General features: G+C 37.4%; 1 protein-coding gene across 1 annotated transcript in view; it reads right to left on the minus strand.

Moving 5' to 3' along the window:
* Positions 1 to 5,988: 5,988 nt before the first annotated feature.
* Positions 5,989 to 17,130, minus strand: part of LOC139691376 (potassium channel subfamily K member 4-like) — a 39,508-nt gene continuing 28,366 nt past the window's right edge. The window contains exons 5-6 of the mRNA XM_071589174.1: positions 12,279 to 12,467; positions 5,989 to 9,307 (exon numbers count right to left, since the gene is read on the minus strand). Of these exons, the coding sequence (XP_071445275.1) occupies positions 9,231 to 9,307; positions 12,279 to 12,467 (266 nt within the window). The 3' untranslated portion in view covers positions 5,989 to 9,230. The remainder of the gene's footprint in view (positions 9,308 to 12,278; positions 12,468 to 17,130) is intronic.

Consider the following 17,130-nt stretch of genomic DNA (forward strand, 5'->3'; position numbering starts at 1 on the left):
CTGATCATATTTAGCACAAATCCAATGCATATGTGTATCCCGCTTTCCATTTTGGTTTAATAATACAGTCTTTATTAGAAACTAGGCATATATAGCTGAATTCATTGGTCATCTTTCAAAGAGATACAATTGAAGTCCTGAAACGATACTACTCTAGTTAAGTAAATACTTCCAATTTACAGAAAACACGCTTTATTTGAACACAATTAACAGGATACTGTTCTCAAAAAAAATTTGATGAGCAAAGAGGGATGCTGGCTAAATACTAGAGTATGATAAGACCTAGGTGTGAACATCACATGGCATATACTTAATAATTGCAGAGGTTGCCTATCAAATAGAGGCCATTCAGACAATCCTAATTGTGCATGACTTGCAGAGTTTACAAAAATGCATTGAATGCTTGTATGTGTGTGTGTATGTCATCATTCATTTGAACATTAGTACACAATGGAAATTTGCTGATATTTCTCTCCGTATAACTGAGAACTCTAAAGACAGATTGAGAGTAGAGAGAGGGTGCCTTGGTGGCACCCATTGGTGAAAATTGTTGCCTGCTGTGATCCTGTGCCTAAAAAATTATAATGCAAGGAATTTCTCTTTTCTGCAATGTAAATAGTTCCTGATCCCAGCCAGTTGTCCCCATAGTCTGAGGATGGTTAATATGGAAATGAAAGAATGCATAATGTGTTGGTAACCGATTTTCTTGTGGCATTTGGAATTTTAGCTTTCCTAACACATAAAGGGCTGTAGTAAGCTTTGCCCTGGATTCGGAAGTGTTACAAGACAAATCTTTTTCTAGATGGAAGCAAAGTTAATTTGGAGCTGCATTGGAGGTGAAATGACGGCAGAGACTAAAGGGGATCCCTTGGGGTTTTTTCCAGGTTTAAATCAAATTTATTGACTCAGGACCAAGCCAGCACCTAGTTTATAAGTACAAAAGCCAGAAAGTTGCAGTCAACAGATTGTGTCATTTAATATTATGTTGACATAATAATAATGATACATTTTATTTGTCAAGCGATCAAGTTGTTAAAACGGTTACAGTTGATATAGGACACATCAGGGTAAAGTAACAAAATACCTGCAATGGATACAAGACACATATCAAGCATTATTAAGAAATTAAGCAATTGAATAAAACATTTTTAATTTTAAGAACCTAAGTAGATTTACTTTAAAATCAGCCACACTTTTTTGGGTCTTAATCTCAGCTGGGAGTTCATTATAAAGTTAAAGGCCAATTAAATTTGGGCCAACACCTGCATTTTTTGTACGTATATATAAAAAGTGCAGCTGCTCATTCTGCCTTGTAGTATATTTATGGATATTGCAATTTTTCACATACTCAGATTTCTTTTTGTATGTACTACTGCATGAAAAATATAAATACATGGCACTGGCAATACATCCAGTTTATTAAACAGGGGACGGCAAGGGGCATTGTGTTTTGCAAAACTCATGAGCTGAATGGCTCTTTTTTGGACCCTGAAAATAGCCAAGGCCTTAGATGATACACCCCAGTAAAGGATACTATAGGCTATGTGAGAATAAAATTCTCCATAGTATAGTGCACAGAGAACAGCTACTGAAGCAGTGGATCTAATAGACCTTATTAAAAAGCAGGCTGAGGTTAACTTTCTAGTTAAAGTATTTATGTGTGAATCCCAAGAGATTGGAAAATTGATGTTGAAACCTAAAAATTTGGTATTTTGTACCTGTGGGATCACCTTCCCATCAACTTCAATAGAAAGTTCTTGTCTTGCTTTATTTTTATTTGCAAAGTATATTAGGTACAACTTTCCTATATTCAAATCTAGGAAATTATTGTGACACCAAGAGAGTAAGGTGTGACTAACCTGTTTACACTTACCTATCAATTCATGAAAAGTAGGCAATACAAGAATAATGCTGGCGTCATCAGTATATAACAAGGAGGTAGCACCATTTATATGTTGAAAACTATCAACAAGGTCATTTATATAAGAAAGAAACAAGACAGGCCCAAGAGCATAGCCTTGAGGAGTACCTTGATTAAGGACCTTACTTGGGGAAAAAAAAGATGCACAATTTTTAGAATTAACCACGTATTTATTTTATCAGATATGTAGGATTTAATCCAAAGACTAGGTATGCCACGAATACCCATCCTGTTGAGTTCTTTGATAAGTATTTGGTGGTCAACACAGTTGAAAGATTTCGAGAAATCGAAAAACATTGCAGCAACTTCCATTGTTCTTATCTAGAGCATTTAAAGTCTGGGTTATTAACTGATAGTTGGCAGAAGATGTAGATTTATGCCTCCTAAAACCATGCTGAGATGGTGAAAGGAGATTGGAAACCTCTAGGTAAGAAATTAACCTAACATAGAATGCCTTCTCAAATATTTTGCTGAATATTTTGGTTCAGCAAAGGAATTGGACGGTAGCAGTTAATGTCATGTCTATCGTCCTTGTTTTTATAAATTGGAATGACTTTTGACACCTTCAGAGGAGATGGAAACACTCCTAATCGGAAAGATTCATTCAAAAGACAATGAAGATGCTGCATAATGAAGTCAATAGATTGCTTAATGATGTAACTGGGAATTCCATCAAAACCAGAGCTTTGTTTTGTACCTAGATTCTTCACTATATTTTTCAGTTCAAATTATGTGAGGGGATAGAGAAATAGGGACTTTGAGTGGGTAGCAGCAATGGCTTCTAAATTAGGAGAGTTGTTCTGCTTAGCAATAGAAGAAGGTTAAAAGTGATCTGCAAAGCTATGGGCAAGTTTGGATAAGTCTGATTTAATAATTACTGATGAATCATTAATCTGAATGTGAAACTACTTCCTGGGTTTGTTTCTGGAGGTATTAATAATTTTCCAGATTTCTCTAGATTTATTGTCAGAGTTTATGATCCTATGGTCATTAAAAAAACGTTTAGCTGACAGTAAGATTTGATGGTAATGCTTTTTCCTTTCAACATATTCAGTCTTAAGTTTGTTATTAATTTTACTCCTAGAAATGGCCAGCTCTTTAGCATATTGACCCATGAAACATATTTTATTACTTATCCAAGGTTTACACTTAGAACACTTGGTTCTTTATTTGTACTGAACAGGAAATGTCATGTTAAAGTAGCGTAGAAATTTAGTACCAAAATTATCAAAGCTTGCATTAAAAGAGGCAGTGTTATATACATTGTGCCACTCCTCAAGCCACAATAGATCCATAAAATGATAAATAATAGATCTATTGAAAGATTGAGTGTCATCAACCATGTCTGGCATAAATGTCATTTTAACATTTACCGTGCATAGTAGCAATGGTGACTGCAGCGTATTAGTCATCATTTGTTTCTTATTTTCTGCTACCATTGAGCAAGTTGTAGATGGATTTTCCAGGTTCGTTGTTAGTAAATTCATCCAGATTCTGAGGCTTCTCTAAGGGTTAACTTTATTCTCCTCAATTGAAATAGAAGGGTTGGGGTGGTGGCTAGTGTAATTGCTTCCTATCCAGAGGGTTCGAATCCTGGAGGTAGCAAATATTTTTCAGTGGTATCCTGATCCCTACCTGAGGTGCTTTGTGGAGAGCACTTTGAGTGAGTGTGCCTGTCAGTCAGATGGGACATTAAACTGTGTGACCCCTTGGCACCTATCATTAAGAATAGGCTGATGCCGGGTTTCTCCCTCTCCACTCTTCTTTCCTTTCCATCCGTCCCTAATGGTGCAAATGACATCAAATGTCAACCGCTTCCCCTAATGACTACTACTAATTGAACTAGAAATGTACAATGGCTGGAAATGTACAGTAATTATGGGTGATTAATATCTTTGATTTCTCCAAATTTTTATTGAAAACAAGGACATGTAAGAACCTCATCTCAGAAATGAGCAATAGTTATTAGAAATAATCACATTTCTGTTGATTTATGGAACATGGAGTTCACGCTTAGAACTTTTTAATATATTGGAAGCTTTGGTGACTCCATTATATCCTTACATATTCAAAAAATACAGTAGAAAACTTGACTTGAAGTGAATTTATTTGGAAATTTAAGGGCAGCAATGAGCACCAATATAAAAAATAAATGTAATTATGATTTGATGTAGCTCATATCATCTCTCAGGGAAAATTTCTTGGAACAGAATGAATTTAGCGTGGAAATATCATACTCATCATTAGCTTATGTTGGTTTAGTTTTGAAATAAAAAACTACATTTAATGATTACATTAATGCATAGCTGTACCTTTTCTTCTCATGTTTATTTGCACATGTCTACTTGCATATTCTTTAGGAAAATAATTGTGAAATTTAATCGGAATCTATACAAATCTATCAAATACCTTTCAGTTCAGCCTTATTTAAAGTGATAATTTTTGTGAAATATTTAACTTATGTTTTCAAACTTTAGTTGTATATTGAAAGAGTGCAGTATTTGTAATTCAGCATGAAGAGAAGGGGAGTAATAGACTGTAATTCAAGAATTAGAAGGCAATTAGGTAGTTTTCTCTGTATACCAGATAAAGTGTTGATTGAAAGAGTAAAAATGGTATTATTAAAGAAAATCTGAGGAATATAATGTGGTTGTTTGCCTGGTACCTAGTGGTTTTATGGATCTTCTATTTGCTCTTCCGTAAATACTTGAGGAAACAGATTGTATTATGGTGTAAGAAAGGAAAGTTGTGGTTTTTATTTTAATATAGTATTTTTATAAAGAAAGTTTTATTAGAGAAGTAATGATGAAATACCAATTAGCATTTCAATTTAAAAATAAATCAAATCCTTTGCCCATACTCTGCTACTCCTTTCACTTTTGCCTAGCAAGGTTTTCGTGAGATGACGACCATGGAAGGCTTGATTCTCCCGCTTCTGGGCATGACACACGGCCCATCGTGCAGAGTCCTGTGATTGCAGGACTGATTTTCTATGTACTGTCCATCATAAAAATCATGGGATTTATAATTGAGGTGGTTTCTTGTTGCCTTCCTCAATAGTGTTGTTGACGTGACACCATCACTCAATGGCTGCCCCACTGGAGTCAGACACCTTTGCAGCTGCCTCACTGAGAAACAGACACTGTGTGGACTACCTTTCGTCTGGCTCCTAACCTTCAACCTAATTGGTATAGGTGACCTTCCACCAATTCAAGGTCATAGTCCATAGGGAGGGAAGACAAGGTGGGCCGAAGAATATAGAGAACAAGTGCGCTGGATGAAATGAAGGGCAGCGGGAAGCGTGCAAATCTATTGTTAATTATAGTGCAGGTTTTGGAATACTTATTGTTGTGTAAGGTGGTGCTTTGAAATGTAGCAGATCTATTAACAGTATTGGATCCATCAGAAAATCTACTTTGACAAATTGATTACTCTTAATTATAATATCATCGTAGAATTTTGCACATTTCTCATTGTTTTTGAATGAATATTGTAATGTTATTGACAAGTTGTGAATGATCTCATTTCAATCGGAGGAAGTAAAGATGAGTGAGCAGAGTGAATGGAATGGGAGGGATTAATATTGGTTGAGGATACGCTATTGATGAGAGATTTAGAGTGGAGAAATACACAGCCTCTTTGGGTATTGTGTGCTGGTGTGTGAAAGATAGTCTGAATTGGACCCCCTTTCCCTGACATTATTTTGTGCCTGCCTGGCAGGAGCAAGAAATCAGGAGTTTTCGGAATGAGTGAGGGAAGATGGAGGGGGAAATATCCATCATTGCTGTTGGTATACATGTAAAGAAAAGTCCCGGTGGTTACACAAGATGAGAGTCTCATATCTCTCATTGATTCTTCAGAAGTTTTCTCTGCAATGACCAAACACAAATGGGGACATCACTATGAAAAAAATTACTTCTGCAGCAAAATCAAATCCAGATCTTTAAATTATATGAAGACCGTGTCCAGCCGTTGATCACTGCTATCTTACAATTAACCCGCCTTATATATAACATACCACTCCTGGGTCTACTCCATGAAATGAAACAATATTTTTCTATGTACAGTAATTTATTTTTAAGCCATTTAAAACATATTCCTGTTGTGGAAACAGCTATTCATGTTACATACTGATTATTTTTCATATCCATTTAAAAGGGTTTTGAAAAAGTAATCCATTATGCTTGCCTTTTTTTTTTAAATTTCTTAGTAATATATTCGAAGTGATACATATTTGGTTTCCTGGTGATCTTTTGAGAAGACGGTTAAGTTAATACAATGAAATATGAATTAATGATATGTGTTGATAAGTTTTAACTTTGGATGTGATTTTATGAAGTGGTCACACATTTGAGTTTTAGCCATCGTAGTTGTCAGCTGCTTCTTGTTGGGCCGTAATTTTTGTGGCTAAATGAGGTGCTTTGAAAGTTTAATCTATTTAAAGTGATCAGATCACGGCACAGAGACTCATTGATTGATCAAAAACTGCAAAATAAACTCAATTTTCCTTCTGAGTCAATGGAGTAATAAAAGCTAAAAAGACTATGTCATCATTACAATTTGTACAATCAGTTGGAGCGATTATTATATGTAACATCATGGCCAGTAAAGTACGATTGTGAATTTGTTTTCTTTTTTTTTTGACCAGTAACTCATAGAATGAATATACACATATATAACATTAAAATTGGACTCATTTAAAAAACACCCCTAGCAATGAATTCTGAAGCATACTGTTTCAAGCATTCTAGGACATTATTAAGTACCCAAAACCATTTCAATCATTGTACATCTTTTTAATTATTTTATCCTACATATGGATTGTCTCACTTTGTCTGCATATCAACAAGAGTCAACATATCTATATTTATACATGCTTAAGATTGAATTATGACTTGGTATTGTAGGTAAGCCTCATTAGTAATGATGGCCTTTTTTTTCATACTAGGATCCATTTTGATAAATAGTGATTAACAGTAATTATTTCATGTATTACATAGTATTTAAAGCAATAATTTAGCCCACCAAAATATACTTTGCAAATGTATCATTTATGTTAATATAAATATGTAGGTGCTTTGACATCAACATCATGGTTCCATATATATTAAAAAAATAGCATTCTCTAATAATGAATTTGGCACTTAAACTCTTGTCATACAGCAATTATACCTCGTAACCAGGAGTGATAAATCTCTTAAATATCTCTCCTTCTTCATGGACATTGCACTTGATTCTTCTCCTCTGTCCCAGTGAAATACAACTTCCCATGCTAGAATTTGCAGCGATGCACCCAAGGCAGTTCTTAATTCTCACTGCATTCAAATTTGCCACATTTTTTTCCATGGACAGTGTGCCAGATCAGAGACTTTTACTTTAGGAATGTAAATTTCAGCTGAATAAATATCTTAATCTATATAATAACAGCTAATAGACACTTTAACTGTGATTATGATATGGAGATCTTTTCGGCATTGCGTACACAAAACCTTATGCAAACATAAGCAAAATATAAAATTGGTAACCTCACGTATGTATTCAAGAACCTAGTATCTTGATACTGAATTGACAACATACATATGCACATAGTATCTGTTTATACATTCAACATTGACTTTGACAGAGTGAAAGCTGTTTATACCTGTTTCTGTGAAAAAGCTGTTTTTGATCTGGTTTAGTCAAGCTGTATTAATATCTCTTCTATTGTCTTGCTGGCAATTAGCATACCCGAGTCTACCAGCGAAGACCTTAAATCTACCTAAAACAGCTAATCTATATTACCTAAATGAATACAACGAAAAGAAATGGTACAGGATAACAGATTATGGAGCTTAAACAAGCATTATGCTTGGGAAGATGTTTTGAAGCTATTAAAAAAAAAAAACTGCTTGAGGAGTTGGATACACTAAAAATGAGCATTCACTTCAAGAGGACTGAAAATTTAACATCTTATATTATTTTTAAAATGATTGCAATTTGAGGGGGACAGTTCATATCTGCAATACCACACATACATCATATATAAAAATTGATATGCTATAGAAATGGCATTCATATGCGGTATAAGAGCATTTATTGATAAATTAATGATATTTTCTGCAATTGCAACTATTTTTTGTGGTTTCACTATAGCACCAAGTTATTCGTTTGAAGAAAATTAAAAAGGAAAAAAAAAAGTGCTGGAGTGATAATGATGTTTGAGTAAGTGGAATTAATTGCGGAAAGGAATAGATAGCATTGGAATTGGAACACATCTGCCATTCATTATGTATTAATAAATATAATTGCTCTTTGTTTTCGAATAATTGAAAATTCTCTTCTTAATACACAGAACTCATGCAAATGATGCATTCCTTCAACACGCATGTTTAGAAGTTACTAATGTGCTCAGGAATGCAATGAATAAAAATGCAATGCAAATGAACTTAAATGAATATTTTGTCTATGTGTGCACTATCTTCATTACGTTCACCGTCTGTTGTGAAACTAAAACTTTAGAGCCATTATTAGATCATAGATAGATAGGGGACATGAATCACACAATTTTTTGTATTATCAACATTTTCTCAGAAATTAAGTAGAGATGCTAACTGTAATTGATTTCATAGGGATGGTATTAAGATTTTTAGGAGTGCCAGACATTGAAGCCTTTTTCTGCAACTCCTACTACAAATATTTGGTGAAGTCTTACAATCATGTTTTCTTTTTCAATTGCCATATAACATGAAATATATATATATATATTTTTTTTTTGGTGTATATTATGAAGGTTTAGTCATCCACTAATGATTTTTATCATCCCTTTTTTTGTTAAACATCGCTCAAAGCAGTGAAAGGGGATGCAGAGTTGGTGAATGTATCATGAAAACACTTAAAGAAAAAACTACGTAGCGATTAAATATTCAGACAGAATATTTTGCAATATTTTCTCCATAATGTCTTTAGGTAGAATCCAGGTGTTCTTTCAATGGAGTCCATTTTGTCAACAACTGACTCATCAGATATTTTTTTATTTTCAGAATTGGGTACTGGGTCTCATTCAATCTTTTGAACCCAATTCTTTGTTTTTAAAATACAATCTCAGTTGTTTGCCTGTTGCGGAAAATCGTCTTCCAAATCAAACGTACTCTTCAACAATGTCTTGAATATGTGTAAATGCGGGGAAGGAAAGGGTGAGGAATGATGAATGGATGTTTTTTTTCTTTTGTGTGAAAAAAATTCTTTTTTTTCTATCTCAGCAATATTGGTTTCAGGGTAATGGGAAGAAGGATAATGTTGTCCAAGTTTCTCTTTTTCTTGCGTTGCTAGTTTAAGGTCTCTGAGCATGTACTGGGGTGGTGTCCTCTCCTGGACTTGGTGAATCATCAGCCTCGTGCCTCTTTCCACCTGCAAAAGGAGGGCAAAGAAACAAGCGATAAAATGTGGTCGTCAAGATGGTGAGTTTGCACCTATTCACTACTAAACGAATATACGTTGGAGCAAGTGGTGACAACATTCCATGAATGTACACTTGCCATCTTTTGGGGGATGCCACAGTTTAGATTAATATGAAGTATTGCAGACATAAATGACTGCATTCTAAGTTTTTGAACTCACAACTCCACTCCCATGAATTTAGGCATTTGCCTTTAATAATAATATTAATAATGATATTATTAATTCTTCATAGACCATAAATATAGAGAATTAAGACTGGGTTTCATTGTATACAGATCGCAGCTCAACATATAACAAACAGGCACTGCACAAGTTTCACTACCCTCTTTTTATGTTGAAAAGAGTAAAAACAAAACAATTTACAGAGTGGTTTTTAAAAATAAAAATTCACCCAAAAAATAACATGAGAACGCTTAATAAGTAATAGGTTTTCAACCTTGTTTTTTGACCATAGCCATGGATCTAGAGGATGTAATGCACTCTGGGAATTAATTAAACAGTTTCGTCCCCGTAGCATATGAGGACGTAAATTTTACAGGAAATATTAGTTCTCTTGCAAGAGACATGTATAAAGTGCTTTTTTTTACCTTGTATCATACAAATAGACATCGCTGTTTGACTGGAATAAATGAAGGTTACACTTCATGAAAACATCTGTGCAGTATAATTACACGGTTAGAATTTTTATGAGTTTAACTTTTTCTAGTATTGAGGAGTTCAAAAAAGGACTTCTTACATATTTCTAACAATTTTGATTTTGATTGAGAAAATTTCTTGCGATTGGCTCAATGCCGAACCCCAGAAAACTATAAGATAAGTAACTTTTGAATAGATATTTCGATTAGTGAATTGTTTCCATCACTCCCAAGTGACACAGTATTTTAAGGAAATCGTACTTGGTACAAAACAGTAACTTTCTATAAAAAACTTAACGTAATATTCTCAGCTGTTAAGTAAGGATCCAATGCTGTCTCACCAAATTTCAACTCCATATTGGAGGGAATTTTATGTGTAATGCCAAATCGGCATATATAAGTATTGCAGATGTTGATAGCAAAGGAGAGTGGAGGAGAACCACGTAGAATATAGGAACCGTATAGAATATATAGGAATATAGGTATATAAGGTCATTGCCAATGTAGTTTAACACTAAAATATGTGGACAACTATTCTTTGATATTAGTTGATTTCTCAAAAAATCATATTTGTGGAAAAACTTCAGTGCATGAGTATTCATCACAGGAGTGGTTAAAATATCCTCATAGAAATGGGTACAATGTACCTAATATAATAATTTATATATATATATATATATATATATATATATATATATATATATATATATATATATATATAATTATTTCAACCACATTTTATTTCACTACGACCGGTTTCTTCATGCAAGTGACACCTTCAAGTCCTGAATCCAGGAGATGTCACGGATAATAATAATAATAATCTTTATTTGCCCAGAAGACACTGACACAGTGTAATAGATACATCAGATAAGTGTATAGGACACGTCATATGTACATATAGATGTTAAACAATGATGAAATTCAGAAAAGCATGACACAATAATAATTTTTTGCATAAAATATATTCCATATTCAGTATGGTTATTTTTTCTCCATGAATTCCATTACAGAATAAAACTGTTCTTTCCTTAAAAATGATATTAATTTCTTTTTGAACAGGACTGGATCCTTTACGTACTTCAAATCGTAAGGGAGCCTGTTCAGTGCAAGGAGGCCCATTGATTTAGGCCCCAGGGATGTATTTAAAGTCCTGCAATAAGTTTGATGCAGGTCTCTGCAGGCTCTGGTTTGGTGACAATGAACGTTGTCATTTGTCATATAATTGGATATATTACTTTTAGCGAAAATGCATACGACATAAATGTAAATACATGGAACAGTCAGAATATTTAACCTTTTGAAGAAGGAAAGACAAGGTGCATTGTAGGGAGCATTGCATATTAATCGTATTAAACATTTTTGAGCTTTAAAAATTGAATCAGAATGAGGGGAAGAACCCCAGAACAGAATACTATAGATAATTAAAGAATAAAATTCTCCGTAATAAATTGAAAGTAAGATATCAAGGCTTACAGATTTCCTAATACTTCTAATAAGAAAGCAAATGGAATTTAACCTGCTACGAAGATTGCATATGTGTTCATCCCATGATACATTTTTATTTATAACAACTCCCAAAAACTTGGATCTAGAAATTTGGGGTACACACGTTCCCCCTAGGTCAATGGCCAATGAAGCAGGGGCTTTATTTTTATTAGAGAAGTATATGAGTCCAGACTTGTCAGGGTTGAGTTTCAGAGAATTTTGTGAACACCATTCACAAAGAAGTTCGGAAACTCTAGCTGCTGTCAAGGTCAAGTTGTTTAACGATGGTGCAGATACAATTACGTTAGTGTCATCAGCATATAAAATTGGCTCGGCTCCTGGAACTGACTGCAGAACTTTTGGTAAGTCATTAATGTAAAGTAAAAATAGGATAGGGCCCAAGACTGAGCCTTGGGGTACACCTAATGTAACTTCTTTACTAGGAGAAGTAAAATTAGTACCGTTCTTAAACAAAATAACCTGTTGGTGCCTTGCGCTGAGGTAAGATTTGATCCAGTTATAAGGGATACCTCTGATGCCATAGTGTCCTAATTTGGACAAGAGTAACTGATGATGACACGGATGCAATGAGACCGGTCATACTGCAATAAAGTTTGGTCGATATCTACAAAGTTTTTCCAATTCCTCAAGGTGTGATTTCACGAGGTCAAGCCTGATGCCATTGAATTGGTTCATGAGATGTAAATTATCTGATGTACTCTTTGAGTCATACAAATTCACTGGGAAGGAGCCTTCCCTTGCTTAGTCATTCATTTACTTGACAGCCCTCTGCTTACCACTCTCCTCCTCCTCATCATCGTCATCATCATCCCTTGCTCTTGACTTCACCCGCACCACTTGGTGTTGGCGTCGTTTACCCCCTCCCATGGTGCTGCTCCCACCGCAGTGGTCCAGTTGTTGTGTGTATTTTGGACCCGGAAGGGCCCCAGGGGTACGCAGCCGTGCCTTCTCCGAGTCACCAATTCCTGTTTCGGGGAAAAAACGTTTATTCGTGGGACAAATAGAATGGGATACAGTCTCAAGGGTAAAACTTGGCAGAAATCTTTCATGTTGGGAACGTTTGAAGGAGTATTTAATGTTGTGAATTCAACATATAATAAGAAGAGAGCAGTTATGTGCAGAAATTGCAACATTAATATTCTTTCAAAATTTCCCAAATAGATGGGGTTTGATCTGATGCGCTCAATCTGACTGTCCAAATATCAAGTCATGTAAGCATTTAAAAATATGATCCTGTGTACTCTGATGCACTCTGTCCTCTGTATTTTTCAATTGAAAGCAGGAATTAGGACAAACGCAGAATAGCAACAAGTAAATAAACTGTTTTTGTAGTATTTTGCATATTTCGGATGACCCTAAAATGGAGTTCCATGTTATTCTTTAGCCTTCTTTAGTATTTATAAACCAAAAATAATCAAACGAATCGGGTCTATTAGAAGGATCAAAGAATATATTCAAAGATTTCACAGGGATTTGTCAATTAGGCCAAATTTTATGATTAAGCCAAAACATATGTTCTGAACTTGGAAAAAAGTCAATCATACTATATTTTGACTTAATATCTACAGAAATTAACCCTCTGCCAATACATAATTGTTGGAAGCCTGTGACTTGAGTGTCTTTTTTTCTGGACACCTCCGTCAAATTTCGGTGATTCCTCAAACTTGGTAGGTTATTGACAAGATGTTGCAAGAAAGGTCATCACTGACCTCCCTGAATCACTCATACGGGACAAGTTTGTGAATGAAGCTGCTGCATGTGCTGCTGAGTAAGTCTAATGTATTATCTCAGTTGAAGTTTTTCTGGATTTTCTGATTTCTACATGGTCGTTTGAAAAGTATCGGGAACAATTACGGAAAATAAGATTTACTTCAATTACAGCTACAATACCTAAAAAGTCTTCAAAGTACATCTCTTGAGTGTCGACACACTTTTGCCAGCGGCTTTTTCGCGACTCGAAGGCTTTCTGGTAGACAGTAGTAGTGGTATTTATGGGAGGCGATCGAGAGCTGGGATCATTTGTGGCTTAGGGGGATGGACAGGAAAGGATGAAGGGTGGAGAGAAACCCGGCGTCAGCATTAGTCTACACTTTGCGAAAGGCGCCAAGGGGTCCGCAACTTAACGTCCCATCCGACGGACGGCGTACTCACTCAAAGTGCCCTACACGAAGCACCTCAAGTAGGGATCGAGATACATCTGAAAAATATTCAACACCGCCGGGATTTGAACCCGGGCCCTCTGAGTGAGAAGCCAGCATGATAGCCACCGCACCAATCCCGATCCCCCCTGGTAGGTGGAAGGTCCTTTAGGGTACGCGTGCAAGCTTCTTTGGCGGCATTTAGGGTCCCATGGTGGTGTCCTTTGAGGGAGAATTTCACTTTTAGGAATAGGATATAGTGTGCTGGTGCCAAGTCGGGACTGTAAAGAGGTTGGGAAATCGTCGAGATGCTATTGCAGAAGGTCTCTGCAAGTAGACACTCGACTCTGCTCTGGGTCGTCCGTCAAGATTTTTGCGACGTGTTTAGCGCAGATCTTTCGCATTTACAAATTTTCAGCGATAATAGCGTACACGGTCGTCTTATCAATGCCAAGAAAATCTGCGATCATGCACACACTTCATCGATGGTCCCGAATTCAGCACTTAACGCACACGTCAGGAAAATATTTTTACCGATACTTTTTATACAAACCTTGTACGGTATCTCAGGTAGAATACAAGAATTATTTAATGTACCTACCCACTGATTTTTGAACCTTGAAGATGAATTATCATTGAGTGGAATTAAAGGAAAGGCAAAAGTGTTTAAAACCAATTTCAGAGCATCTGAACTCAACTGCAGGAGGATATGGATCGAGGGTCAAGGCTTCGGCCGCCGGGATTTTTAGGGCTGCACTGCCGGCCTCCATCGAAAATCGAGGTTCCGATCGTGTTTTCGTGCGGCGGTTGACCACTTAGCTTTTCTTGAAGCGCGAGTTTTGACTCTAGTATTTTTTCCGCTAGGAAGGCCTTGCTTCGTTTTGTTTACTGGTTTAAGAAGGACCTTAACTCTTGATGTGGAACTTAAGACTCCTTTTGACTTACTACAGTCAGGTGCTTGTAGCGGGAAGGGATTGTTCACGGGTGATTTTTTTTCTATCTGGAGTGCTCGTTCTTTTGGTGCGCTTTCCTTATTCACGCATGCGTACTGAATTTGATTTTTTTAAAATGCTGCGCGCCGCTTGAACACGCTCGCCTTGCAAGTTGACGGGAAGGCGAAGCTCCATACCCCGTCGGAGATCCACTTCTTCACGTTAGAGTCGCTGGGCCTCACTTCCAAAGAGATAGTGGCGATCCATTTGGAATATAATCGCTATTTCATATTCTTGAAGTTGGCAACCGAAGCTACAATGACTAGGATTTTACACATTGCTCCGTGGAAACTACCATTTCCTCCCTTAAGTGACGAGAGGACGACAGTTACCATTGACGAGAATTTCGGTAGCCCTTGTAAATGTCAGGTTTCCTTTTCTCCCCGTGGAGAGCCAATTGGAAGACATAACAAGCGAGCTCCTGCGTTTTGGAAAAATCCATCGCTCGTGGGAGAAGAGGTGGTAGGGAGACAAGTTTGTCTACGGGTACTGGAGTGGTGACGGTCGAAAGGAATATCCCCTCGTGCCTTCACATCTGCAGCAACCGGGCCATCATCTATGAGGGTCACCGCAGGACTTGCGCCCGCTGCAACCAAGAAGGCCACGAGCCCAAGCCCTGTCCTCGGAACCAGGGAGGGAAGCGCTATGCGGAGGCGATGGCCTCCAACCAGAACGCTGTGGAGATGGACGAGCCCGAGCTGGCTGTGTAGGTGAGGGCGCGGTCGCTGGTACTCATCGCAGATGTGGCCCCGGCTGCTCCCTTCGGTCGCCCACATCCCCTTCCACTTGGAGGGAAATGTCAGCGGGAGCGAAAATCGTCAACGGAAGAAAGGGATCCAAAAAAGAAGAGGACAGACGACCCCGAGCTCCTGGTCTCGAAAACCGATCTACAAGTAACTCAAGTGCCTACCACCTCGCCTAGTCCCACACGACCTCCAGCCCCCATCTCAGTGTCCTCGTCAAATGAGGAGGGATTTCGACCCTGCTTCCCCCGCCCACGTCATCGAAGTCATCTCCTCTGAATCCTTGTATCAAGAGCTTCAAACACCACGAGAACCTCTGGTGACAGGTGAGGAGGATGCATCTGATTGCCATTGTTTCCCGTCCCCAACAGCTCACCCCTCGACTCCTTAGTCATTGACTGTAATGGAAGTGTCACCGACCCTGGAAGTTGACCCACATATAAGTTTCCCGGCATCAAAAATTCCAGATACCCCAGCGTCCTTCTCCATTGAGGTCAGCCAAGGTGCCGATAATATTCCCAGCGCTCCTCTAGAGGACCACATCGAACTATCTCCCCTGATTTTTTCCGACCACCCTTGGGCATATGACCCTCAGTCCGCCACTCTGACCCTCCCAGAGGCCACCTCCTGCTCCGTGATGGCCCCCATCGGTGCTCTCTCAAAGAAGGCCCCAAGTGTAACGCTGCCGAATTACCCGCTCTTCATGGAGACCACGATTGGCTCTTCCTCTTCGGACAAGGTCGAGGAATGCGGCGACATGCCTCGCCCTCGCTCGTCGACTCATCGGACGAGGCGTCTTGGGAAGCAAAGAAGCACTCGTCGCCGGGGGTCGAGTAACGACTGGAGCGACTTTAGCCACGACCAGAACTCTGGTAAGTGATGCCCTTGTACCCACCCGGTGCCGAACACCCTTTGTCCGTGGTTGAATGGTTTTCTTTGGAGAATGACTGTGCTATCGTCGATAATTCCTTACAATACCTAATGTACCATTGCTGATCAAAATCTTCCTTCGATTATCTTTGGACCTTGACTTCCTTTCTATGTTTCCACAGTATTAATGGTCACATACATGTATGCGTCTTGTTTGTATATGTATGTATGTATGTGTATGAGTGTGCATGTGTATATGCATTTTTATCATGCACGGATATACGTATTTTCAGAGGTTTTATTTTATGTATACATCATATTTTTTCATTAAAAATTGAGCACACTGCACTAATTTTTCTCAGTTAGGAATTTTTTAATTTTTCTTTTAAAATCTGTTATGGTTCTAATGTTTTTTTTTGTTTCTGTGGTAAATAATTATATAGGTTTAGTCCTATTAACTTTGGTCTGAGGCTTGCAGCTTTGGTTCGGTTATGTTTGATATTTGCAGGTTTGATTGGGTTATGGTATGGTGACTGCGGTAGTGAGAATTTGCATGGAAATCTGACAGATGTCATTTCATGTACATTACTCTGAATAGGATGTATATGGATGGGAAAGGTAGATGCCCAAGATCTTGAAAGATTGGACGGGCAGATGAAATTGGGGATTCAAATTCAATGATGCGAATAGCCTTCTTTTGCAGTTTAAATATGTTTTGATAGAAAGGAGATGAGCCCTAGAGAATGATACCATATATAATATTAAAGTAAATAAGGCCACAGTTAAGTATTAGTAGCAGACGTTGGCTCACTCTTTTCTTCAAAGTTTTTGGGAGGAAACATGCTGAACTTAATTTTCCTGAAAGGCAGTTTTATATGGGTTTCC

Source organism: Hetaerina americana, unplaced genomic scaffold, assembly GCF_022747635.1.
Source record: "Hetaerina americana unplaced genomic scaffold, ioHetAmer1.1.p SCAF_33, whole genome shotgun sequence".
NCBI classification, from domain to species: domain Eukaryota; kingdom Metazoa; phylum Arthropoda; class Insecta; order Odonata; family Calopterygidae; genus Hetaerina; species Hetaerina americana.